The 25573-nt window shown below is 44.3% G+C and overlaps 2 protein-coding genes across 5 annotated transcripts in view; both read right to left on the minus strand.

Annotated features, from left to right (window-relative positions):
• melt (ventricular zone expressed PH domain-containing protein melted) overlaps positions 1-21978 on the minus strand; it is a 36170-nt gene extending 14192 nt beyond the window's left edge. For both annotated transcript variants that reach the window (XM_089574802.1, XM_089574801.1), the window contains exons 1-14: positions 21789-21978; positions 18636-18894; positions 17729-17873; positions 16122-16296; positions 13452-13615; positions 13147-13356; positions 11058-11195; positions 9392-9483; positions 8764-9035; positions 7566-7779; positions 6784-7180; positions 2815-2950; positions 1275-1414; positions 46-174 (exon numbers count right to left, since the gene is read on the minus strand). In XM_089574802.1, the coding sequence (XP_089430928.1) occupies positions 46-174; positions 1275-1414; positions 2815-2950; positions 6784-7180; positions 7566-7779; positions 8764-9035; positions 9392-9483; positions 11058-11195; positions 13147-13356; positions 13452-13615; positions 16122-16296; positions 17729-17873; positions 18636-18844 (2421 nt within the window). In that variant the 5' untranslated portion in view covers positions 18845-18894; positions 21789-21978. The remainder of the gene's footprint in view (positions 1-45; positions 175-1274; positions 1415-2814; positions 2951-6783; positions 7181-7565; positions 7780-8763; positions 9036-9391; positions 9484-11057; positions 11196-13146; positions 13357-13451; positions 13616-16121; positions 16297-17728; positions 17874-18635; positions 18895-21788) is intronic.
• A 2139-nt stretch (positions 21979-24117) lies between these two features.
• The window catches only part of LOC149364863 (uncharacterized), a 39077-nt gene continuing 37621 nt past the window's right edge, over positions 24118-25573 (minus strand). For all 3 annotated transcript variants that reach the window (XM_089574805.1, XM_089574804.1, XM_089574806.1), the window contains exon 16: positions 24118-25307. In XM_089574805.1, the coding sequence (XP_089430931.1) occupies positions 25155-25307 (153 nt within the window). In that variant the 3' untranslated portion in view covers positions 24118-25154. The remainder of the gene's footprint in view (positions 25308-25573) is intronic.

Genomic DNA, 25573 nt, shown 5'->3' on the forward strand with positions numbered 1-25573 from the left:
GGGCTTTACTGCACTAGAGGAAAATCACGAAAGAAGAATACCCACCTTGGCTGATGGAAATGACGATGTCACCAGGGCTAGGAATGACTTGTTATCATACTTCAGGGTATCCCAACAGTTCTTCAGGCTGCTCACGGATGACTCTCGAGTGCTGAGAGCACTGGCAGAGCGGGCCTGAGTGGCACGATCCACAACGCAATTCAGAGCAATGAAGAACAGAGGGCTATTTACAGATACAGAGAAAATACAAGAAGGTAGAGAAGAATGCTATGCAGCAATGCTGCTACCAGACGAAGTACCGTAAAAGAAGCACAAGGTTAGCACTTATACAAGATATGAGCCGGAGAAGAGCAGTTGTTCAAGAATGCTCTGCACACCGGCAGGGAGTGTGCTTGCTAGATATTACTGGCAATAAACTCTGCAGCAGTATTGAATGCAAACAAATCAGACACCCACGACAGTCTGAAAGGCACGGCAATCCCTAGGCGTAGAAAGCTTGGTTGTATGTAGTTTACAATAAATACACTTCCTTGATAATAGAGAACTTTGAGTATAACAGAGAACAGAGAAAACAAAACAGCAGGAGTAACAAACGATATTACATAGCCTCCAAATAAAAAATACCACAATGAGGTGTGGACAGTGGAAAGAGGCAAGGTGTTTGGTTACCACCCAGTAGGGCATTCAAGAAATTTGGCAGCATACAGTTTAATGAAGTTTCTAGTTAAACAGGAAGCATGGCGTGGTGCTACTGTTTAGGCAGAGGAGAATAAAATTTTTTTGCAACAGCTTTTCACAGGAGGTTAAGCAACTAACAAGTTGACGTGCTATCCCTCTGCTGAACCCATATAAACCCATATAGGGGGTATTCATTGACGTCAAACTGGCCATCATTTCATTGTCTGTAGAGCACTGCGAAAGGCTATTGGCAAGCCAAATGGGATTATCGTCTCCTGCTTCGGCCTGCACTGCTGAAGCTATGTGCTGGACAGCAAAATGGCGCTCATGGCATCTCGTGAATACCCTCTATTGCACGGAAATCCCACAGTATGTTAGCTACTCCAGGATTTCTAAGCTGGTTTGTGGTACAGCTTAAACCTTCACATGAAACTAGGTAGGCAGACACTTGCAAAGTGCACAAAGGGCAATGGAAGATACAAAATGGGTGCAATGTTTAGTACTTTGCATGAGGCCCTATATATATGGATCAAATCACGCAATGACGTACTCAAAGAGTTTTGGACTGCCAGATTACCCGGACTGTGCACACTCACCTGTAGTGCAAGAAACATAAGGTGGATCCAGATGCGTGGATTTTTGGTCTTCATGACGAACAGGCTCTTGTTGTATAGGCAGTGCTCCCCTTTGCCCTGGCATGCAAACTGAAGGATGGCATGTTTCTTGGCACGCCTCTCTGCCCATGCATTGGCCAAAGAAAGATGGAATGGGAATTCTTTCATTAAGAGAGTTGCAAATGAAAGCCCTTTGAGATGCACAGTTGTTTGGCACTGACCGTATTTAAAATGCTCCCAAACTCATCACAGCCTACAGGCAACAAGAATACTTACCTCCTCGCTTTTTCTCTTCCACTCTGTTATCACTTCGCAAAATTCGCATCATCCAAAATGGACAAAATCCCTATGCAGAAGCATGGGAAATGCATTCAGGCAGTTCTACTAATGGCTGATGGGATTCATTTACAGCCGCAGCTCATTAATAGCGACTTGTACAGTGAGACGATACTCCGTTTATATATTGCAGGCAGCGCAGCGGAGAGTGCTGAAGTAATGTAGCCACCAAATCATATTACTCCGCCACGCATCATTCATTCCTCCCAAAGCCTCAGTGAGTGTTTGGACGAAAACGAAGAGTGGCATAAAACGAAGAGGCAGCATTAAAAAATCATGGTCAAAGCAGTGAGGAGATCAGTGCCCGGGCTTTTTGGCTATAATTTTCTCTGAGTGTGCACTACTTTCTTGGCGTGGATGGAGTCAGAGTAATTCGCCATACCAGCTGCTTATCACACCGTCACATGTCAGTCTTACACCTCGAAGCGTCTATGTGTCGCAGGACAAAAATGAGGCAAAAGGTTAAATGAAGTGCAGGCGGCTACCAGTCATGGTATTTGATATTTGTCTAAACAAAACACATCTGTGTTCACTTTGGCTGTATGGCAAACTACTTTTCGGGCGCGGATTTAGCTCGCAAGAACAGGTGCGCTAGCTTTGGCAGCGTAGCCTGCTATGTATGAAACAGAGTATAGTGATCGCAAAGTCATTGATGTGGGGTCCACGCACTGCCGCTCACAGCTCCCTGTGTGTACGCGCGACTAGCTATCGCAGAGTGGGCGATTTATGGGAAAGCACTTAGTGCTCGAGGGTGCGATCTCGTTTCGCGCAGCAGTGGCGCGGGAATGTGTTTGGAACAAGGTTAAAATTTTGGATATTCTATACAATGCACTCAGCTGAGGAATTTTACAAATTGGTATCATCCTGAAATTCACATCACTGGAATTCTACAGTATTTTCTGTCTGCAGTTAGAATTATTGTGATAACACTGAACACACACACACATACGTAGATTCAGGGCACCAATGTAGACGTGCATAATGCATAAATGATGCTCTATCATCAAGAGCCAACCTGCATTAAACTTGTTTATTAAAAAAAAAAGAAACAGCTTTAGTTTAAACTCCAATCTCCTCAACAAAATTTGAAGTATGAGGGGTGTGGGAAGCCTGGAAGTTGGACAAACTATATGTGGATAATTAGAGCATTTGCAATGAACAAAACTGCAAACAGACAGGCACTCACCTTCAATGGTGCATTTGGAAGGCAGTGGGAGCTTGACAAAGATAGTCTGCATATAAGCTTTGATCTTGTCTAAATGTTTTTCACAGAAGTGCTGCACAGCGTCTCGCATGGGGTATGGCTCGAATACTGATATCCTCTGTAAAGGGAGGGGCAGAATCAAGCAGAAAAAAAAATTAGCGTTTAACGTGGGGTTCATTGGGTTTAACACCCTGAAGTAATGCATGGGCTATGAAAGACACTGTAGTGGAGGGCTCTGGATTAAATTGGAACACCTGGGGCTTTCTGACATGAGCTGACATCACACAGCACAAAATGACGTCAAAAGATGAAGCTCCTAAGGAAAAGGGAAAGTGACAAAACAGTGCAAGATAGGCTGACAGAATTAACCACTACAGCAAAGACTCCTCTGGGCACCATCGATGCTGCAAAAAATCAGTGGGTTCGAATAGCACTGCGATGATCCAACAATACATAATGAACATGGCTATATTTATATTTTTTCAGCAGCTATTGCCATCACAAATCACCAGCCTCATCCATAACCTGCTAGGCCGCTGAGATCCATGTTTGGGCAGAAGAACATCACTGAGACACACTGTCACAAAATTCGGCGCATTTTTGAAGCAAACAAAGAAAAACACAGCCGCGCGCACGGCGCATCTCGCCTGGCGCGAGCTGAACGGGGGTGAAGGAAAACCCCCGCTGTGCGTGTGCTCCCTCTCCCCTCCACCACCGCTCACCGACACGGCGCGCTCGGAGGGCATGAGTCATCCACGCCGATTTCTCCAGAACGTGCGAGTCGTTTCTACTGCTAACCGGGGGAAGAGGGGGAAGCCTTGCGTGCGCTAAGACATGTCCCCCTCCTCTGAACTCGGACGTCGGCGACAACGCCATTCCAGAACACGCTCGAAACTTCGAGATGCGACCCCCGACCTCTGACCAATGGGGATGCGCGGCCAGTGAGAAGAGGGAAGGGAGACAGCACTGCCAATGCTGCGTGTATGTGCGCGCCTACTCTGGCGCGTAGAACAAACAGACGTGGAAGCGAGCCTATAAAAGAAGGCGTTGACCGCTATCAGTCAGTCCGGACCGCCGTTTAAGCTTCATCGAAGCGCGCCCGTTCGACTCCCGGGAAAACACCACTCGGCCAGCATCGGACCAACGAGGCAACGTTCGCCAGTCTGCGGGACGGCATCGTCGTGGAACTCTGGTCGTCGGACTGCCGCAGTGCCCGGTGAACAAATTGTGTTTTGTTTGTTTACCTCTCTTTCTTGTGTTAGTGCACTTTAGGTGCAATATTGCCTCTGTATTGTATTCTCTCTCGAGTTTAACTTTGCACGAAGTGCATTGTTTGGTTAATCACTTTGTATGTGCTTGTACTAGTGATTGTGTAATCCTCTGTATCGTCTCTTTGCTGTATAAACATTGTTTTGTTTTGTGAACCTTTGGCTCTGACCCATTCTCTGGCTTACAACCAGCGAAAGCTGGGCACCGAACGCCCAAAAACCTCTTGTCACTTGGTAGCTGGTCTCCGCTGAGCTTGCCACGCTGAGTCGAGGGCATCTCCTTCGAGTCCGAGACCGTTACCCCCACACGCTCTAAGGGTGTCTGGGAACTTCCCACGTAAAAGTGCGCGAAGTCTGGGTGACACACACCAACTCACCACTGTTTGTAAACTTGTTCATCAATTAATGAAGCCTACCAACAAATAGGATTACACAGAGGCAAAAGGCAAAATTCCAAGCAGTTGCCTACAAACCAATGGCAGACTCTACCAATTATTGAGGAGCAACTTTTCTTCATATCTTAGGTGAGAATGCATGTTTGCCTGGATGACTGAATGCAAGGTTGCTGGATTTTCCCCATGTTATTTTCAAAGCATGTAGCTCCAAAACAAACAACTAAGTATGCCATGCTGTACTGAATTGAAGAGAACCTTCTACCCTGAAAAGAAAGTTGCCACGCACTAACCAGTAGGCTCTCCCACAAGTAACAGGGTTCGAAAAGTGATGCCAGAAAAACTAAACTAGTCGCAAGTATTTTACACCGTGAAGAAGAAAGCTAAAAAAAAAAACAAATTTTAATGAATATTCTTAGTTTTCAGAGCTCTGAAGCTGCATGACCAGTACATACAACTACACGCTGTATGACCAGTAGCCCCTTGACCAATTCTAATTCATCTGCCTTACAGGAATGATAGCAACCAGCATACACACTTGGGCTGATACCCTATAAGAGCAGGGTGGACGAAATCACTTCCTAGTGTTTCTTGAACTGTCATTATCTCTACACTTTTCTTACTCTCTTTACCTTTTAATATATTTTGCTTTCATTATCCTTTACTCCCATACACCTACATGCAAGTAGAGTTGAGCCAAGAGATATCAAGCCTGAATAGATCCCATTATTGTTTATATCGAATCAGAACATCCCCTAGAAAATCCCATGCAAAACTATAGCACTACTGTTCATGCATATAAAAATTGCGTCCAGTGGAACATTCGATAATCGAACTGTGGGCCGCGCCCCTTAAGTGTCGCTTCTAATAGTGCTCTTTGAGCCCTTTTCACTTGTGGAGACTGATCGACTGCACAGCCTTAGGCAGCTGCTGGCAGTGCTGGCACTGTGAAACCGCTTTACAAGGTGAACGCTGAGGAGTATTGTGGGTGACTTGCGGTCCCTTGTACTTATTTTTCACACCCTATTGCTCTCATGCGGTGAACCTAGGCCCTTGCAGCAGCCTTCACAAGGCATGTTTCGCTTCTGAAGTCACTGCTTGAAACCAACTGTACCTTAGTTTTAGTGAGATTTTTGCATTTACAGTTTACTAGTAACAGGATCAAACATCTTATGACAGGCAGTGGCTAGTTCCAAACCATTTTCCACTGCAGATTCGATGCAAAGCAGATTAGGTGCAGAAGTGCCTAGCGAGCAGTGCACTGCACGTCACTGCAAGAATGCATCAAGTGTGGGTGCAATGTATTCTTGCTTCTAGGTTACATCAAAGCTTTTCTATATTTCATGATCCCCTTCGAATTCGATATCTCCGGGCTTGGCTGTAAAGCATGGCCGCAGGTCAGTGCTATTGTATGTCTTTGTTTTGTCTTGCCGCACAAAAAATAAACAAAGTAAGGTATTACTGAAGTTAGGTAATACTGCCATGCTGCCGAAAAGTTGTTTTGGATAACCATGCTGAAAGGAAAACCGGTAAAAAAAGAAAATGCTACAAGTATACATGGTGTCTAACCTAAACACAACAAAGTTGCTTAATTTATACAGATGAAGATTTTAGCAGTGATGGAACTAACTAGTGTTGTGGACAGAAGCCAACAGCCACAGAAACCAAGGAGCACAGGGGATTTGTTTTTTAATTAATTTATTTTTTTGGTGTTGATCAAGTAAGAATATTACTGAATATGTTGTTGCTTAAAGCTAATTGATTAGAAAAGCAGAAGAAAAAACAACCACATGCCGCCGGTGGGATCCGAACCCACGACCTCCGAATTACGTGTCCGGTGCTCTACCTCTGAGCTACGGCGACGGCTGTCAAACCTTCTCCTTTCGGGGGTATTTATGTTTACAAATAACCTAACCTTGAGAGTGTTCATCAGCGCCACCCACGTTCGTAAGCGGCGGACGTGGAACGTCCTGAGTTACCGCTGGTGTGACGTAGAACGCCATTGAACGGCGAGGGTGGAAGCTGTGAGAACCCTCTTATGCTTCCTATGGCGTCAAGGCTGCCAGAACCGAGGCTCTCGCTAAGCAATTAAGCAAACAAGGGAAGGGGAATGAGGGGCTCGTTATAAATATGAGAGAAGGCCATCAGGTGATACAGTGCTACTTTGGAAGTCTAAATAAAGTAGTTTATTCTAAAGTGAACACGAATAGGATGTGACATGAGTGCCAAGCATGCAACCTTATTTTACCATGCTGCCACACAGACTTCCCCCCCAAATCTGGCCCACGCACCTGTGCATTGGGCTGTACCACCTTGCGTGTCACCACAGGCACGGCTTCATCTTCGGTCGCTGAGCTGGTGCCGCCGCCACTGCCCTTCAGCAGCTGCTGGTTGCAGCCTGAGCTGAGCGAGCCGCTGTGGGGTGCGCCCAGGCGTGAGGAAGAGGAGGTTCCACCCTCCACGTAGGGAGGGGGTGTGGCAGAGGACGAGGAGCATGAAGGGGTGGGTCCCAGTGGGGGTGGAGAAGGACTGGGCACTGTACCCTTTGGAGAGGAGCCCCCCTCAAGGGCCCTGCTGCCCAGATCGGCTGGTCCTCGCCTCGCCACATTGCTCGTTATGGACACAGTTAGGACGGGGTGGCGGCCGATCACTGGCGACGGCTGCGCCTCCTCAATCAGCGTTGGAATGCTGCGTTTGCAAAAGCTCCAGTCAGCAACTGTCAGCAGTTGAGATGAATGTGCCTCTTTTGTTAAAGAAAGCAAACCATCATGCATTAGTGATCAAGCAAAAAACGCATATTTCACAGACAAGACACACAGATAATGTGTTGCACTATTCGCCATGATACGGCATTCTACATTTTTAGCCATAGAGCTCCACAGGCAAGGCAAGCTTTGATACCAAATATGCCGTGGTATGCTGAACCTACCATGAAGTAGCACCTCTCAGAGGACTTCAAACGGCAACAGACTTATCCTTTCTCCTCGCCGAGATATGTGTGACAGATACTGTGCCATTTCCTTTCCTCAAAAACCAATTTACTGATTTACATAGCCAGTAAGGGGGCACCCACCTCATGCTCTTGTGGGCTGAAGTGGTTGTGACAGTGACACCGCAGCTGGACACTCGACTCGTGTGCGCTGCTGGTGCTGGCATTGAGCTCAGGTTGTGGCGGCTGTTGAGTGCGGAGAGGCTCCGGTTGACGGGCGAGTTAGAGCTCAACTTAGACATGCTCATGTGCAAGCCACAGGGAGAGCTTAGCCGGCTGTTGCTCTGTGCATGGGGAGCTGCAGCAAGACGTAAGAGAGAGATCGCAGGAACGGGAGCAAGCAAGCATATGTCGGATGTATGGTACATGAAATGGGCACTTAATATGAAAAAGTACTGGCCTCTGTGATGGAAAAAATACGCATAGATATTCCTCCCTGCATTTCATGCTAGAAGCAATGCTCATTCAGTTAGAACATGTTACGAGCATGCAGGCATACACACTGGTGCCCTATCAAACTTTTGCAAAGCTGGAGCTGATATGTGTTGAAGATGTGCCACACAGCTTCACCAAAATCATCCTAGAAGAAATATTGATGTGCTTAAAAAGAAATGTCCCCACACATTCCTTTCCTCCAATGAGTATTTCACTTCTCAAAAGCATGCTGCACATGTGCAAAGAGGAGCATTTTTTAAGTAACTGCCTTGAATGTCAGAATAAACCACCGCATTATGCACACCATGTGAGGACTGCACCAGTTTGTACTACCTAATGCAATTCATTTTGCACAAACAAGACCAATAAAATTTTCTTGGTGTGATCATCACTTTCCAACAGAAATGACAAGTGCCTAGCTAAGCACTTACAAATTAAGGAAGCCAATAGTCATTGAAGCGAAGAAAAGCATGAGGGAATGTTTATATCTTTATTTTTTAAAATTTAAATAAAGATATAAACAATCCCCTACGCTTTCCTTGGCTTCATGACTATTGGCTTCCTTCATAGGCCTTCCTTCATAATGAGCCCCTCAATCCCCTACCCTCATCTTTTCAATAGCTAAGCTCTTGTATTTCATTCCGCCTTCTTGTAGACATAAACCCCCGAGAAAATTCGGACTAAAGAGACCACTTTAAAACCGTGTCAAACTAAACGATTGTGGCATCAATGACTATCAACCGTGAATAAGAAACAAAAAAGTTTCAAGTAAATCTCATCAAATCACAACTCCTTAGACCAACAGGGCCCTGGTAGAGCAACCTATAGATCGAAGCGAACTATGTACCGTGGTGCATGTGATTTGCAGAGGGCAGCCGGGTCATGCTCCGATGGGCGAGCTGCCCTGAGCCCAGGTGGCCCAAAGAGCGGGCATTGGCTTCCTGCGAGGAGGAGCCCAGAATGCTGGCTGCTCTCGGAGCCTGCTGGCTGATGACACCCGCTGGGGCACGCCCCGTTGGCACTGCTGGCATGGTTGCTCCACGGTTGGACGAAATGTCATGCCGGCTACCCCCAACTTTGACAATCGTGACCCCTCCCGTCCTGTTCACCACTTGTGCCCTGGAAAAGATGTGGCATAAGCTTGTACCACTGCCTAGTGTGAGCAGACAGCTGCTTGTCACATCTTATTCTCTCATGGCACATACAAAATATACTTGCAAAATACAAATAGTAGGAGCATAAAACCAGCACACATTTTAATGCGCTAAAATGCCGACGCAAGAAGCTACTTCACTCTCTGTGCCATTAGGCTACTGCTGAATGTGTGCCAACGTATGCTTACATTTGTGACACTGAAATTGAAGAGTTTGGACTCACCACTTAAATCTCAGGACATGCACAAATTTTAAGCACACAACATACTTGTGCCCCAAGAAAACAGATGCATAAAAAGTGTAAAAAGACAAGGAGCGCACCTGTGTGCTGCTGTGGCAGCATCTGCCTTCAGCTGGTGCAGGTAGAAGCGAATCGTTGATGACGCCACTGGCTCAGGAAGTTGACTGCAGATCTGAAAGGGCAAGTGAGGTTTTCTTACTGGGGTCCTGGTTTCCAAGCCTTCTTTGCTATTCCTCAGGTAGATTGCGTGAGGGAATGAGTCTCTTTGTAATGCAACAACAAAAAACTAGGACACATGAAGGCAACACCCCTCTACCCGTTTTCTTAACTTTCATTTCAAGCCTTAACTGAGAAGCCAGAAAGACTGACGCTAGTTGATTGCACTTGTTTGTAAGGAACACATGCTACATTGATTTAAGGCGAATTATTATTGAGAAAAACATGCACAAGTTAGTAATAAACAAAAGCACAAAAAAAGTGGCCCGACTCCGGCTCAACAGTCTGAAGATACAATAAAGTGCCCAATGAAACCAAAGTATGCGGCCACATTAACATTTATCCTTCAGGTAGTCAAAACTGTTTTGATAACTATGTATTCAATAACATGTTTGACACAAATCAATGAAACAGAATTCTGGAGAAAAACTAGCAGCTAATAGAACACTAAAAAAACTACCAGAGCAGCTCTTAAAAGAAATGGTTTGTGACCAATTTTCTTCACAAAACTGCCCCTTCCTAATTGCCACGAACTCCATGCCCAGTTACTTAATGACAGCTAAGGGGCATATGTTTCAAGCAATCCAGACTTATGCAGACAGAATAAAGTTGCAGAGTCATTTCAGGATAAGTGCTCCGCCCTGAGCATTAATTAAAGTGTCCAAATTCAAACATAAGTTTATGGCACAAAAGCAGTCTGGCTAGATTTGAAAGCTTCAGTTTTGAGAGTCATCATCTAAGTGCCACAACTAGGAACTGCTACACAGCAGAAGAGATCAAATGTCCATTTATTTGCTAGGTCCCTGCAATTTGTTAGAAAAGGAATGCATGTCCATAAATAGACCAGAGTGACCATTCCATCCTGCTCACTGCGCGCTAATGATGCCCCCACAAAAACAACAAAATACAAAGTTTTGCCCTTTGTATGCTGCATTAAAGTGATACAGAGACCAGTATATTGATTGGGTTCCTTTCATCAAAATATGCTCATGCAAGTGGTCACCATGAATCCTAACATAGCATTTGCTGGTGCACATAACAGACCTGCAGCAAAATTTTTTCACAGCCTACTTAAACAAGGGAATTGCGCTAAAAAAGACAATAGCTTGGCATCACAAGATGGGCGCAGAGCTTTTGTAAGGTGCACAAAATGAGCTACTGTCATGAGCTTAGGAGCAAGCATATATGCATTGCAGTTTAAGGGGGGCAGCAGAAAGAAATGTACGATATGGTGTGACCATTCTTTCATACAGCATGTGGTCAATGCTACTCGTGCGTCACTGGCTAGAGAAACCACAATGGAAGACTGAAGCTGAAACTCCTGAGTAGAGTAGAGTAGAGTAGAGTAGAAGAATGAAGTAGAATCACAACGCGAGTTAAACATTTTGTTCAATAATTAAAGATCAAGTTTATCCATTCCACACAGAAGAATGTGAAAGCAAGAAACCTCCCGGGAAAGTTGGAGCCTGGTTTTGGAAAAAAGGTTGTTTCTAATAAGTCTGGTCATGCCGTCCTATGAGACGTGGGTACCTGTGGTAGGCAAGGGGCGAGCAGTGCGGGAAAGGCATCTCCCAGGTGCTTGGCTTCCCGAAGCAGAGCAAGCTGGGTGTTGTGATCACCTTTGGACAGCTGGCTGACCAGGAACTCGAGACACTCCTGGGCACGTTCCTGCACATTGCGCGTGCACCACTTCACACCATGCACTTTGCTTCTTTTGGAGACAAAAATAAGCCTACAGCAGAAAAACACACAGGGTACGAGAGGGGACACAAAGGTTCGCACAAAACGGATCCGCCAATGACTAAAAATAAGCAGTCATTTGGCTTTCTGTATGCAGATTTTTGCAGCTTCTGTTCAGATCTGTAGCTCTTGGCCTTACCTCTGGATCACCTCCTCAATGCACTTCAGTGAATCAACAAAGATTTGTTTTCTTCACATTTTTAATGTCCAAAAAGGCCCCCTCTAAAGGGCTGCAAGATGATTGGTTTCTGCGGTGTACTTCTGCAGAGAATACAAGAAAAATGTACTGATACCACATTCTTAGAGATCTTATACAGTAAAAGCTCATTATTTGACCCTCATTAATTCAGAAATCCGGATAATTCTAACTGCTGCTTCGGTCCCAGCCCACACCCACGCAAGTCTATGGCATCATATGGTTGTTAATTCGGATGCTGCGGGTCTCACATTGGTTAATTCGAATGGGCTCAATGGAGGCCGTTTCCAGGTATGACCAGCGCGGCAAGCGATTGTCCAAACAGCCCTACTGTAATCTGAATTCCATGCTGCAGAGTCACTTGTGTGCCTCAAATGTGTGTGCTACATCAGGCGATCGATTCGCCAATCTTTGTCCGAAGCTTGCATGACCTTGAAAAACCAAGTCTCAAACTGAAACCGAAGTGCTAGCGCACCCATTTACATTTCGCCTATCCATGTTAAATCGTCCACCATTTTTTTTCTCGCCGTTTCAGCACCGCCCAGCGTTTCTCTCCATGTGGTTCTTCCTTCTTCAAGTGTGCTGAAGCTGCGCAATCATCACATGCCATTTGCAGTTTGTGCAGTGAGGCCCCCACTGCTGCCTCTGAGGGGTGCGTCACAACAGCGAGTGGAGCTCCATTGCTACCGCGTCGCACCGTGAAGGGTTCCAGGGAGGCTCTTACCACTTTGAAGCAGTTCTGCTTTGATGCTCTCGGCAGCTTGCAGGCAATAAAGCATTGATGAAAATGTGAAAATCACTGACAAGTCGTTCTCTTCTTAAAAGCAATCAAACATTTCCCAGACTTTTTCATCAAATGACTTCGCCCTGATGAAAGCGGTAAGTTTTTTTGGGGGGACACTCAGTAATTCGAACATTTTACAGCGACAGCTGTCAAGCACCCATTCCTGGGTTTTGTGTCATAGTAGTAGTGGTAGTAGTATGTTGTAGTAGTAGTAGTAGTAGTAGTAGTAGTAGTAGTAGTAGTATTACAAATTGTGAGCTACTTAATTTCCTCAGCTCACTCGCGCAGACAGTTGCTTTCTCGGACGAACAGGCGCGAGAGCTAACCTCCGGCACACGCTGGAATCCATAACTATTGAACCGTTTGCTGTTCAGTTTGCCGCTAGTCTGCTGGGCCGCAGGTAAGGGCACCATTTTATAGCTTTTTATCTCCATTTGCCCCTAACTGCTAGCTTCGTGATTAAATCTTTGCATGTTTATTGCTCTGATCTGCACTCATGCCGTCATGCCATCCCGAGGGGAACTACATAACCTGGGGCAGGGCAGGAGGGGGTTTGCATTTTATATAGAACTCTACTTTTCTTTTTTTTTTGCCAGTGAGGGATGGAAGTTGAGGTGGAAATATACGCTACTCATTTTCACTTTATGACCTCTGTAGTTTTTTAGGATGTGTTTGCAAAATCTGCACGCAATTTGCATACCCCCCTTTTGAAGCCTTAACTTGGAGAAAAAACATGCGCGAATCACACAAATGCTCGCAGCATTCCATCTTATGGTACTACAGCCACCTGCTAGTTATTGAAAAGTACACAAATTACAAAGCAAATATCCAACGACCCGGTGCCAGACATACAGTGGCAACAATGAAAAATGAATGCGTGGGAAGAGAGAGAAACTGACTGCGCTCAGGCGTCCCACGGTGGCCATGATGTGCGCCACCAGGGTGAGGTGGACTGGCTGGGCTAGGGCCACCGCCTTCATCTTGGGCAGGTACTCGGCAAACAGCTGAGGCTTCGCAGCGGCCAGCTCCTGGAAGATCTTCAGCACAGAGCCTGTCGTCGTGGGGCTTCCCAGGCAGCTACTCAGCTGAGGCACATTGCTCTCCAGCAGCTGCACATGTTGGGGGCGGAAGCTTGCAAGATTAGCCACACTGAATACAAAGCTGAGAGAAAAAAAAGCAGGCATGTGTAGGCAAAGTAACTCACGGAAGGCTTGTGCTTGGCCACCAGCTCAAAAAGGGCGAGCAGGTTTAGCTTGTCCGAGCTCTCGCAAAGGGGCAGCAATGAAATCAGCGCCATCAGGTGGTCGTGGATGGGCTCCTTCTTCACAACATAGATGGAAGGCAGGACCCGGGCCAGGGCATAGTTTCCTGCACCACATGTCAGCACATTCAGGCTGGCACACTTGCTGTGGCTTCTCCTCGCCAACAGGCAGCCCAGCTGCATGTGCTAATCTCGAGCTCCAAAACTTGCAAATCTACACCATTCTTTCGCTGCACCAAGACCAACACCCCCAAAAACTGCAGCACAACAACATCCAAAACTGAGCTTGTACAATCGTAATGAATCGGGACTCCCTAATAAACCACCTGAATGCACCTTTAGAACAGCAATACAAAAATTATTACAATAAATTATGCAAAAGTAACGCAGCCCATTTTATAGCTGAAGATTGAATAAAATTTTGCCTCATGGCAGAAAGATTAAATGACCAGACAAGCAGTATTTTGCTTTTGTGCAATTGCAAGGGTGCTAGATATGCTTACCCCGAATGAATAAGCCCAGGCCTCACCTGCCTAATTTGCAAGTGAGTGACTGAGGTCTGCTTAGGCCTACAATTAATTCCACACATTACTGTTCAATGCGACTCGCAACTGCCTGGAGCTTTGGTTACAGCTCTCTTAAACTTTCAGAGCATGCGTCCTGACTTCACAGAACTAAATGAAAGCTGCAGCAGTGTACAGTCTAGTGTGAGCAGATGCAGAGTGCTTGCAATGCAGCAAGCAGGCACAATGTTCCTGCAGTGACAAAGCAAGGCATCAAGTTCAGTTTGCTTCCTTGCAAGAGGGCCATGAGGTAGGTCGTTCAAGTACAGTCGCGGGTAAAAAAGATTAGCACACATGACGGAACACCAGAGCGACGGAATGACAACGCGTGGCGCTGCGGGTGGCGAAGAGGCTGATAACGAGAGTGCCGGGCCGTTCCCATTCTACAGTATTAGGGGGGTTCAGCGGACTGACACGGACAGCAAAATTACTGGCTAAAAGCAGCGCTATCATCTATTGTTCCCGCGAGTTCCTTTTGAAAAACCATCGCGGGCATAAAAAAACAGTAATAAAAAGAAACCATCTTTGTTCATGATAACCGAGCGAAAATAAATGCTGCAAGCACAGTCACGTAGGGTCGGCACTTCTACGCTCGGGCGGTGCACGCTTGATAAAGCTTACATCCTGCCATCCCCCCCTAGGCTGCAAACATGGAAACGGCCCGTTAGGCAGGTCTGCGTACCGCAGCGCCGCGTGGTGAGATATACGAATTCTAACCGCCAGTGATCTGTGCTAATATTTTTTGCACGCGACTGTATGTCGTTCAAGTTCAAAAGCAAGGTAACGCAATCAAAGAGGACACTTCAGCCAGACTAAGCACAAGACAGCGTTTCATGCAGATTTCCACATCCTATCGCAACAGCTTGTTTGTAGCTCCTGGCTTTCTTACTGTGTCGATAAAATGTGTAGCACAGCAGCACGTATGTGCAAACTGAGGTGATTTAAAGTCAAAGTTAATTCTGCTGGCTTCAACCAAATGTTTTGAGATTGCCAAGATAGGAGAACTAAGCCCAATGTGGGAATGTGTGTGGGAGAGGCATCACTCCTCAGTCTATTGATATTTTGGTGCACCATGTCAGTTCCACTGCATGGCCTTCATGTGTGTTAGTGTCAGCACCAGAACACGTGGCTGTGTGACTATATATTTCTGATCATAAGAGCAAGGTCAGGCTATGACAAACATGGCTTCGCAGGATGATAACCTGGCAGGATGACTGGCCATCAGTGTCAAAGCTTGGTTTTAAACCACCATTATTGCTTTAACTCACCGTCAAGAAACATATGTATCGCAAAGTAAAATTAAGTTTTTTTGTAGGTCCAAAAGCAGAGATAATGCACAAATCCTGGCACATTTTGGCTTGGCATAAGTGGTAATGTGGTAACACTGCATTCTTCTTTTTTTACAAAACTGTCATCTTTCAAAATGCGAGTAATTTTTTGCTTATGAACAAAGGTTTCTGAACAGTCCTATATCCAGTCTGTTACTCATACCAAACAGGACAGCTACATTAGTAAGAATGTAATGAGAATGCTGCAAGAATGCCACAGGAGTAGGTACACCAGCATAGCTCTACTCAAAGCTCAAATGCAATACAGTGTAAATTCTGTTCAACATTTGAACCTGTTTCTTGTCCAAAAAACTTGCAATGTATTTTTCTTAGGATAAAAATGGTACGAATTCAAAACAACTGCAAAGAAAGGTGTTTCTACATTGTGAGTTTCTATAGATGGTATAAAGAGCAAAAAAAAAAGCTTTAACACTGGCACAGTTTGTTGTGGGCAGAAGGAAAAAAAACAACCGCGAAAATCTGTTTGTTTATTGTGAGCAAGGTGCTTGTACAGGGAGCTAAAACATGCTCAAGCTTTTTTCAATTGATCTTCTCTCTTCCATTCGTAAATGTTTTTCACAACACACATTTCTCCCACTAACCAGTATTTTGTCAAATTCCAGACTACAGTACTAGCACCGGTAATACTCTGCAATTACAAAGAATCTTGCATCATACCATAGCAATGTTCAACCGGAAAAACGCAGCCAGCGCACACATACCACTGATAACGCTGTCCACAATTGGCTGCACGTGTGGGGACAGCAGATCAGCATTGTTGACAGCAGCCAGGGAGAGATAGCGCGAGAGGTTGTGACTCAATTCCTTGTTGCCTCGGTGGAGAAACTTGATTGCCACGGGGAGTGCCAGCTTCATCACTGACTTTTTGTTGTGATTCTGCAAAAAGAGTACGCACAAGCAGTCACATTTTCTATAACTGATGTGTAATCAAGAAGAGTACGCAAGCACTCACGTTTTCTATAACTGACGTGTGCTGTTCACTTACAGGGGATAGAGGGCTAAAAAGTGACAATTTAAACCATCCGCCCCGCAAGAATAAAATTTTTTGGGTTGACATCTATTAGCACTGTATGCATGTCTGCCAAGTTTTGTTCTTCTTGCACAATCTCGATGAAAGTATTGAAGCACTGTACAAACGCTGGAAGGGGGGAAGTGCGCGCATTTAACTAGGCAAACCATCATTAAAAAATCCATCAAAAACTATCATTCATTATTAAATAACAGACAAGCGTGCAAAAGCATCCGGCTTCCAAATGCGGAAAGAATCGGTAAATTTATGGTAAATAATTTTAAAGAAGAAAGTCCCCTTGAAAGGCTTCTTTCTTTTTGTAGCACAAAGCTGATTTTTTTTTTCTGTGATGAAAACATTTAAACTTCGCAAAAAACAAGTCTACAATGGAATTAATCAAATTTTGGTCCACAAAGTATACAAAATAAATGCCTCTGTTGCCCTGTATTTTATAGTTATATAAACAGTTTCCCTTCAAGAATTTAAAGAAAAAAAAAATGAAATGAGAAAAATTGATGTGGTTTCAGTTTAAGAACTCTGCATTTGCACTGGTATATTATATCCTCTACAGCAGTGCTCACATGCATTTGACTGCACAAAAAATACAGCTTCCAATGTATGTATCCACTTCACAATCAGTTCCTTTCAAGCACTATAGGCAAATTTTTGAAGTTATGTTCAGAAGTAGTTTTGATTTGATTTCATTTCTGTATATGTCATACAAATTACCAAACAGTGTTAGTACTCCCGAATGAGGCTAGTGTGGGGTCCAAAACCAAGATACATGTTGGCAAACACACAAAAGTCCTTTGAAGATACGCTTCAAAATTTCTTTTTTCAAGTTCAGAAAAGTGTTTCATTTATTTATTTTTCCTTGGGGGGGGGGGGGGGGGGGGGTGCCAAAAATCACTGCTACTGCTCTGAACCCTCCCTCAAGACAAAATTATCAGAGTGTGAGCACATCATTGTCGGTCAGCTCGCAGACTTGCTTTCTCTCAACTTTAGAGAGAAAATAATTGATGTCCATTTAAAATAAAATGCATAGTTACAACTCACGTAAACTACTACGGCCTGTGAAAATGAGTAGGTGTAAATATTTACACCTATGCTAAGCTACCTCAGCCCTGCATGCTCTACTGAATACAGTAGTATGGTGAGTATGGTGTGAGGGCAAGGATTGTAAGAAGCACTCAGGGTGCAATTATAAGCATTCTGCATACAAACACAACATAAAAGAAAGCATCATGCAATGCTACGCCTTCTGTTTGCAGGCTAGAACAGTGGCATGCACACACATACCAGAAAGATGCAACTGACGATATCAGAAGCAATCTTGGCATGTGGTGGGTCTTCATCCTTAGAGGAAGGGCGCAGGTCGTGGTTCAAGCAGGACTCCAATAATGCCACCAGTGCGTGAGCATGCTGCTCTATGGTGCCCGTGTCTCTGCATACAGTAGGAGTAAGGCTTCGTCATTTAGGTACGTAGAAAGCACAATAAAAATTTGAACGAAGCCTCAGATTTGCATCAGTACAGAAATTTGGGCAAGTCAATAAGGTTCCATTGCTACTATGCTCATTTCATGAGCCATTTGCCAAAAACACGATGATACGCTTATTTTTGTTTTGTGTGTTTGTACCCGAATATGTTTACAACCAGCTGCTTTTTGAAATAACAACTTTGCAGTAGCCAGTGCAAATTCTGTGTTCTTTCTTGTGATTCGCTTTTTACTGTGCTATTCTAGCACTAGGGGGCCAGATTTCTCAGCTATTTTCTTTGGCAACAACACTAATCAGATATAACAATATTTTTACTGCAGGTCAAATTAACACATTATCTGGTGACTGCAATTGAAAGAAGCTGCTGTGCATCATCAAACCTGAGATAGCAAAGAGGAAATACATTGATCATGTCACCGGTTTCTCAGCATTGCTTTTGGCATATGCAATCAATTTTATGTACCACACAAGGATTTTGTAAAATGTCTTTTTTTTTTTTTTTCAATGGACTAGGAGCCTGATAAGTGTTACTGCACCTGCATGTAACTTTTTTTTGTCATCCATAAGTGCAGAGCGTAGGTAGGCACTGACGCTCGCAGACTGCACAAAACTTCACAGTTCTGGACAACTGTAAGCAGTGCTCTGTTGCACCAGAGTTATGAAAATTTCACGCCTGCTTATAGTGGCGAACTGCGATTTCCTGTCTCACCGGATGGCTGATGTGACCCTGGTGATGCATATCTCGACGACGCTCTGGATGTTGTCGCTGTGCAGAAAGTCTGAGCCACTGGCGATATCACGGATCTTGGAGAGCACCTCCGAAAGGTCCCCGACAATCTTTTGGTCCTCCACCGAGAAGAGGTCACCTGCCCTTGACAGGTCTCGGTTCTCCAGCACTTGTGCCAGCAGTTCGTGCATCCTGGCACATTGCTTGGGATTGGCTCCGACTTCTTTTTCACCTCTGCTTGCTGCGACATAAGACAATGACTGCCATCAATCACAGCCTTATTGGAACCCGCACAACAGGGGAGCAATAAATCACCACCTCTACAAGTGCAGCTATGAAACAACAATGCCAATTTTTTGATCAATAGAAAAAATCTTTACATTAAGAGTGTATATATCCTGCCAGAGTTAAAATTTAATTTCTTTGCTGCTTGCAAATGCTCTTTTGTCATGAAAAGATTGCTCTTTTCATCACATCAAAGGTTCTCAAGTAAAGTACCTTTAATTTAAGCTGCCATTAATATAATTTTCCACAAATAAAGCTTGTTCCCCTGAATTTAAGAATTGAGTACAAGGAGCTGTCAGAGAGCTTCAGCAATAAAATTATCAATTCAAATTAAGTATACAATTCCTATGTGTGTCCTTAGAGCAAGTCATTTTTTAGTACAAAGTGAATAGAAAAAGTAAGATGAGACTTCAACTGCACATTATTAATTTGTGCAATCCAGCTGACAATAAAAATGGCCTTTTACATTACTTTTGATGGCTGTCAGGTGTGATGAATAAATCTCTATTATTATTATTATTATTATTATAAAATCTGTGCCTTGTGAGCAGCACTGATAAGCCAATTGTTCTGCCCGGCATCTCCTTCCATCATTACAGCTGTAGTCATAATGGCAGAATATAGCTTAACACAATCCCCTCCTCTACAATAAAAACTGCTCTTCTTCACTTAACATTTAATAGCTGTCAAGTGTTAACATCTGTGCCTTATGCCCATACTCTTAAGCCAATTTTTCCACTTCCTGCAATTCGTTAGACACCCTGAGGAATGAAATACATTTTTGGCTTATTTATACTCTTATACCTTATGATGTGATGAATAAGTAAACATATAATTTAGTTCACGCAGCACGGACAGAAAACAGTTTGTATCATATGCACGAAGCCCTTTATTTTCGTGCTAGGCCCAATTTTTTCCCCAAATTTTTAAACCAAAAGTACATTTGCCAAGCACCGGGTTACATCCAATTTCTACCTGAAAAGCCACCTTCCTGAAAAGCCACCTTCCCAAAAATGCCCTTTGCCAGAGCAAACTGATGAGGATGCCACATGGCAATCAGTAGGGAACTTTAGACCTGGTCTTTTTAGCTAAATGTTGGTGATCATAAACTTCTTTTAACCTTTGGCATCCATGGTGGTGTGGCTTCAAAATTTAAATCTGTACTGTGCGATGTCAGTGCACGTTAAAGAACCCAGGTGGTCGAAATTTCCGGAGCCCTTCACTATGGTGTCCCTCATAGCCTTAGTCGCTTTGGGACGTTAAATCCCAATAAACCAAACCAAACCAAATCAGCGTGGTTCCTTTCGAAAACAAGCCCTACTGATCACACACCCTATTGGTATCACTGTATCAAACGCTACTTCATATATCGACATGCTATACAGCATTTTGCATTCTAAGTAGTTGTTGCAATGGTGTGATGGGGGAATGTTTTTGCAGCAAACATGCAAAAGTAGGCAACGTCTAGCATGAACTTTTGAAACAGCTACAGATGCAAATAGTGCTGTATGGAATAAAATATTTGTAACAAATAAAGAGAGAGAAAAATGTAGCTTGGTAAACACTGCCACATTGCAAAACACATGCTATGTTGTTACCATCTCATCATGCTGACCAGCTGACGATAGATGATATCAAGAATTGTGCGGGATGTTACCACTGTGGCATGTAGTACAGCTGTTCCAACTCTCTTACTCATCATGCAGGTTATGCTGTTTGAAGTGCTCTTTGGACACGAGCCACATCACCAGTGCAGAATTTCCTGAATATTTTAATATTCAGGAAATTCTAATCAACTCAATCTATATGGGTGCCCAAAATTTCTTGACTCAGTGCAAGTGTTTACGCTTCCATTATGCTTGCTTCCAAATGAAGGCGGGTAATAAGTTTTCGCAGTGCACCTTATTCGTATAGGATTTACATTACATGTCAGCGGTGCAAATAACGGTAGTGGAGTTAAAATCAAAAGAACACTGCATGCAAATGCGCTACGTACTACGACCGTAGCTGTTCCTGCACGCAGCATTAACTACTGCGAAGTCACAAAAATAAAATGTGCAGAAAGAGGCATTTGGATCGGTCATCACACTTAAATGCCGCACAGCGAAGACAGCGATATCGAGTGACCATTCTATTTAAATCGCAGGCTTTACGCCTACTTTGCGAACCAGAGAATAAACAAGTAACAACGCGACAGCCTTTTTAAGCTCGCTTGACAAATGTGCGTCGATTCCTAATTCATAGAGGTTTCAGCAAACACGCATAATTTCTTGTCGACTGCGTGACTTTTGACAGCAACGTGACTGCTAGCGATTAATCAGGCCGGCAAAATTGTCCATAACGGCGAGTACTAAAATCGCCCCTCGTGAAACAACAAATGAATTCGGCAGTTCACACAGCGACGCTGCTAGAAGTGTGTCCTGAATACATATAAAAACAGAATGACGCTACATAATAAACGAGCCACGCATTCTCTGATCGGTAAACAAGCTACGGATGGTGCATTTGTGTAAGGCGATTAATCTGCATTTCAGAGAAAGTGGAAAGATTTGAACGAGACAGATATAGCAACAGGTGAGGCGGTTCTATCGATACACTATCGGGTACCGCTCGCTGTCTACGGAGCAAGTGCACCGAGGTCACCGTTACGGATTACTCGGCGATGCAGCGGGAGGACCGCTAAGGCGACGTGACTAGTTTTGACAACAAGGGGAAGGCACTGATCGGCCGTGTTTCTTCGTGACATCAAACCCACGGCGCGTGGAAACAACCGGAAACTTTGAGATCCCCTCCGAGACGCCTTCTTTTTGGTGGACAGGGAACCTGCGTGTGCAGACGTCAATGACTTACCCCGAGACCGCCGACGTCTTTCTAGAAATCGCAGCGTTCGTTGTGCAGGCGCACAAAGTCAAGGCAAGGAGCTTACAGCGGAACTGAGGCACTCACACGCCCGATCTAAGCCGGGCTCAATTACACATTTCGATTGAAAACTTTTGAAAACCACTGAAAGGCACTTGTGGCACGTTTGTTTTCGTTTTGTTTTAGCTTACGATAGGAGAATCCGCAGTTTCGTATAAAAAAGTTTTTTGAGATGCAATTTCATCTTTGAAAAAATAATTTGCCCAATGCACAACTACGCATCGCACAACAAATCTGTTTTAGCATATGCATTATAATTATAGATCAATTATTGGCGTCCATAACGTAGTGGCATTCCGCGTCTTAAAATCGAAACATGTACAAACTGCTGCTGTCAATTTGCACGAAGCTGTACCTTATTTTCAGCACCACGCAGCCTAATCTGTGAACCCACTACTTACCGCTGAAGATGAAAAAAAATCACGGACGATTTAGCGCGGTTACGCCAATTCAGAAATATGTGCTCTAGCCGCTCTTGCGCTTCGGTTTCGGTTCAAGGCTCGATTTTCAAGGCCAAACGGCCGAAATCGGACCTAAGCTCCGCGTTAAGGGTATGATGCGATTGCGTAAATTGGTTTATGCCCGTATATGCGGAATTGGGTCGTGGGAGTCGTACCACTCCTGGCAGTGGTGCACCAGTAAAGCGAGGCGCCACTGCCCTAGCTGCGATGGCAGGTGCCTCCACCGTTGGGGCTTACAAGATCCAAGTAGCTCTTCCCGAACAACCTCTCGTGACCAATCACCGAACTGCCTCCTGTTATGGTGGGCAGGTTGCGACTGCCACAAGGTCACGTGACATAGCTGGCCCACCTAGGGCAGCTTGTCCACAACCTGGCGGGCACACAGAGGGATCTCGGAGACAACAAATACACAGCTGTGGAAGCTTCAGTGCTAACACACTAAAAATAACATATGTCTTAACGAACCGGGAGCAGGTCCCTGGGCGTCTTGGCACGATGCTTGCCTTCACTACGGTGTCCCACATAGCCAGAGTTGCTTTGGGGCATTAAACCCCAGCAAACCATAAACCATAAATATGATTCTTAGTAGAGCAGAATGTTGGGCCAGTTGGTGCAGCGACATATTCAAGAAAACTTTGTGCTGAATAACACAAGACGAAAGAGAGAAACACGTACACACACACGAGTGCAAACTTGCAACTGTATTTCTCGGAAACGATACATCGCCTTAAAAAGCAGAAAGGGCGTCAGCGTACGATAGCCAGTACAACACGTGTGGGAGCACAATGGTACAGCAAAAAATAACATCTGTGATAGGCACAAGACAATTCAAACTCCGCGGAAATGCTCAGAAGAAATGCCCAGAAAGCGGAAATGCCCGATAACCCGCTTTCATGTTGCTACTTTCTGGGAATTTCCGCGGAGTTTGAATTGTCTTGTGCCTATCACAGATGTTATTTTTTGCTGTACCATTGTGCTCCCACACGTGTTGTACTGGCTATCGTACGCTGACGCCCTTTCTGCTTTTTAAGGCGATGTATCGTTTCCGAGAAATACAGTTGCAAGTTTGCACTCGTGTGTGTGTGTACGTGTTTCTCTCTTTCGTCTTGTGTTATTCTGCGCAAAGTTTTCTTGAACATAAATATGATGCTTGAGCCACAAGAACACATGAGCAAAATTACGTGTCCAACCAATGTTTTTTAGCTCCTCCTGTAAAGAAAGAGCCATACAGCTCTATTAATGCTTTGTGCCTGTAATGTCAAGTGCAGATTGACTGTCAGAACAAAACCAATACGGTTTATCTACATAGCTGTAAAGCTCAAAGGCTGCCTAACCATACGATATGGGGCATAACGCTGCAAAACACACACTGCGTCTGCATTCAAGTGCCTATTTGTAAACCTATCAGCTTCACACATGCACACTTTCAAGTAACTTTCTCTCGCAAAATTCATATTTTAGACGTTTCAAGCCAGGAACTAATTTTCTATGTACACGTGGCAAGCAGTACGCTTTTTGCTTCAGCCCACCTCCATGAATTATCACCACAACTACCGTAGATAAACAAGCCTACAAAAAAAGCTGGCAGACCCTCGACCTCCCCAAAAAATAAATGCTTCTAGACTTCAGACTAAGAGCAGAACACAAAGGCCAAATCACAACTTCCTCCCTTAATCTTTCATTAGTAATTCTCCTCACACACAAAAATATCAAGATCAAGAAATATCAGAGTGTATAAAAAAGCTTGCCTGATCTGTAGTGAAAGGTGCAGCAGTATCTACCATTCAAAATGCACACAATGACACAGGATGGATAGTTTATTGAACAGAAACAAAACAAATGCTTTTTGTACCTTATACAGGTGTGAACAGGAAAAATTGATGATAAGCTCGACACCTTAACAGAGAACACAAATCTCTGAACACTTTCTTTAGACTATCGCAACCAAAACCATGGCTACTGCCGCACTGCACAGTCCACGTCGGATCATCATTTACAAGAAAAAGAAAACATCAGCTCGTTGGCTCAAGCATATTCATTTCTAGCTGCATGACTTCATCAAGCAACAGTGAAGAACAAAGTGCACAAAGAAAAGAGCTATAAAAATAATGGAGTTTCTACCAATGACAAACTCTGCCATCAACAGAAAACATAAAAATCATGATATTCTTATAACTGAGCTTCACAAAGGAAGCATGCACTTAGGCCACTTAGGACACAAAAAGGATGTATGTACATGCTGTCATTCCACATTTTTAGCAAAAAAATGTTTCTCAGCAAAGGTAACGAACAAAACGAAAAATCTCATCAACATTCCAAAAACCTTGTTTCATAAGGTACAAACAAAGGCCTGTTAACAGACAGCCTTAGATACTGTACATGTTTTCCCTGTGAAAATACAACAAGGAAGCTGCAAAGCTATAACAAGGCCTAAACAAAAACAGTTTGCCAAGTATACAAACAACAGAAATATCACAATTCTCCAAAATATACGAAAAAAGATGTCAAGCAGCAACCTCCGTCCTGCGGGGCTGCACAAAGTACACTTCCCCCGCCATTATTTTTTTTTTTTAAGCTTAATGGCACTAACGCAGCCCTATGACACAATATATTACATAACAAGGACAAGAAAGAACAACACAACAACTAGTTGGGCGAGGTGGTTTTGTACCCCATGGTAACAGTGCAACAGAGGGGACAAATATAGAAGGACACAACATAGCATTGCGACTGTCATGATGTAACCATGGAACAAGAACGCACGCCAGCTAATGGCCGCAAGTTGAGAAGTCCTAAGAAAGTCGCAGTCCAGACAGCAGCGCATGGTCTTGGGCACTCACGAATAATCGTGGTCCGGAATGGGATGAACAACTCGGATGCGGGTCACGTGGTAATGCTTCGTACTGCAGGTGGACGTGCAACTCTGCTGGCTCAGGTTTGCCGTGCTTCCCTGGGACAGCGTACCCTGAGACTGTGCTCCAGGTAATTCCTAAGCAGATGAATGAACGGGATGAGAGCCAACTTGATTTGAGCTCACGGTTACAAAAATAAATGCCAGGACATCACCAGCCACAGAAGCTCCACCTCTGAGGCAGTGCCTTAAGGGTAAATAACCAGTGAGGACAACTTCAAGGACAGCTTCATGCAATCTTCGTTTTTAGCAAAATTCGATATCCTTTTTTTTTGTGGCTCTGTTGATGGCACAACTGTTTCGGCACAAAAGGTATGTTTACTGCTGAGAAATCTGGTAGTGCC

Source organism: Amblyomma mixtum, chromosome 2 (assembly GCF_055824585.1).
Source record: "Amblyomma mixtum isolate Tamu chromosome 2, ASM5582458v1, whole genome shotgun sequence".
Taxonomy (NCBI): Eukaryota; Metazoa; Arthropoda; class Arachnida; order Ixodida; family Ixodidae; genus Amblyomma; species Amblyomma mixtum.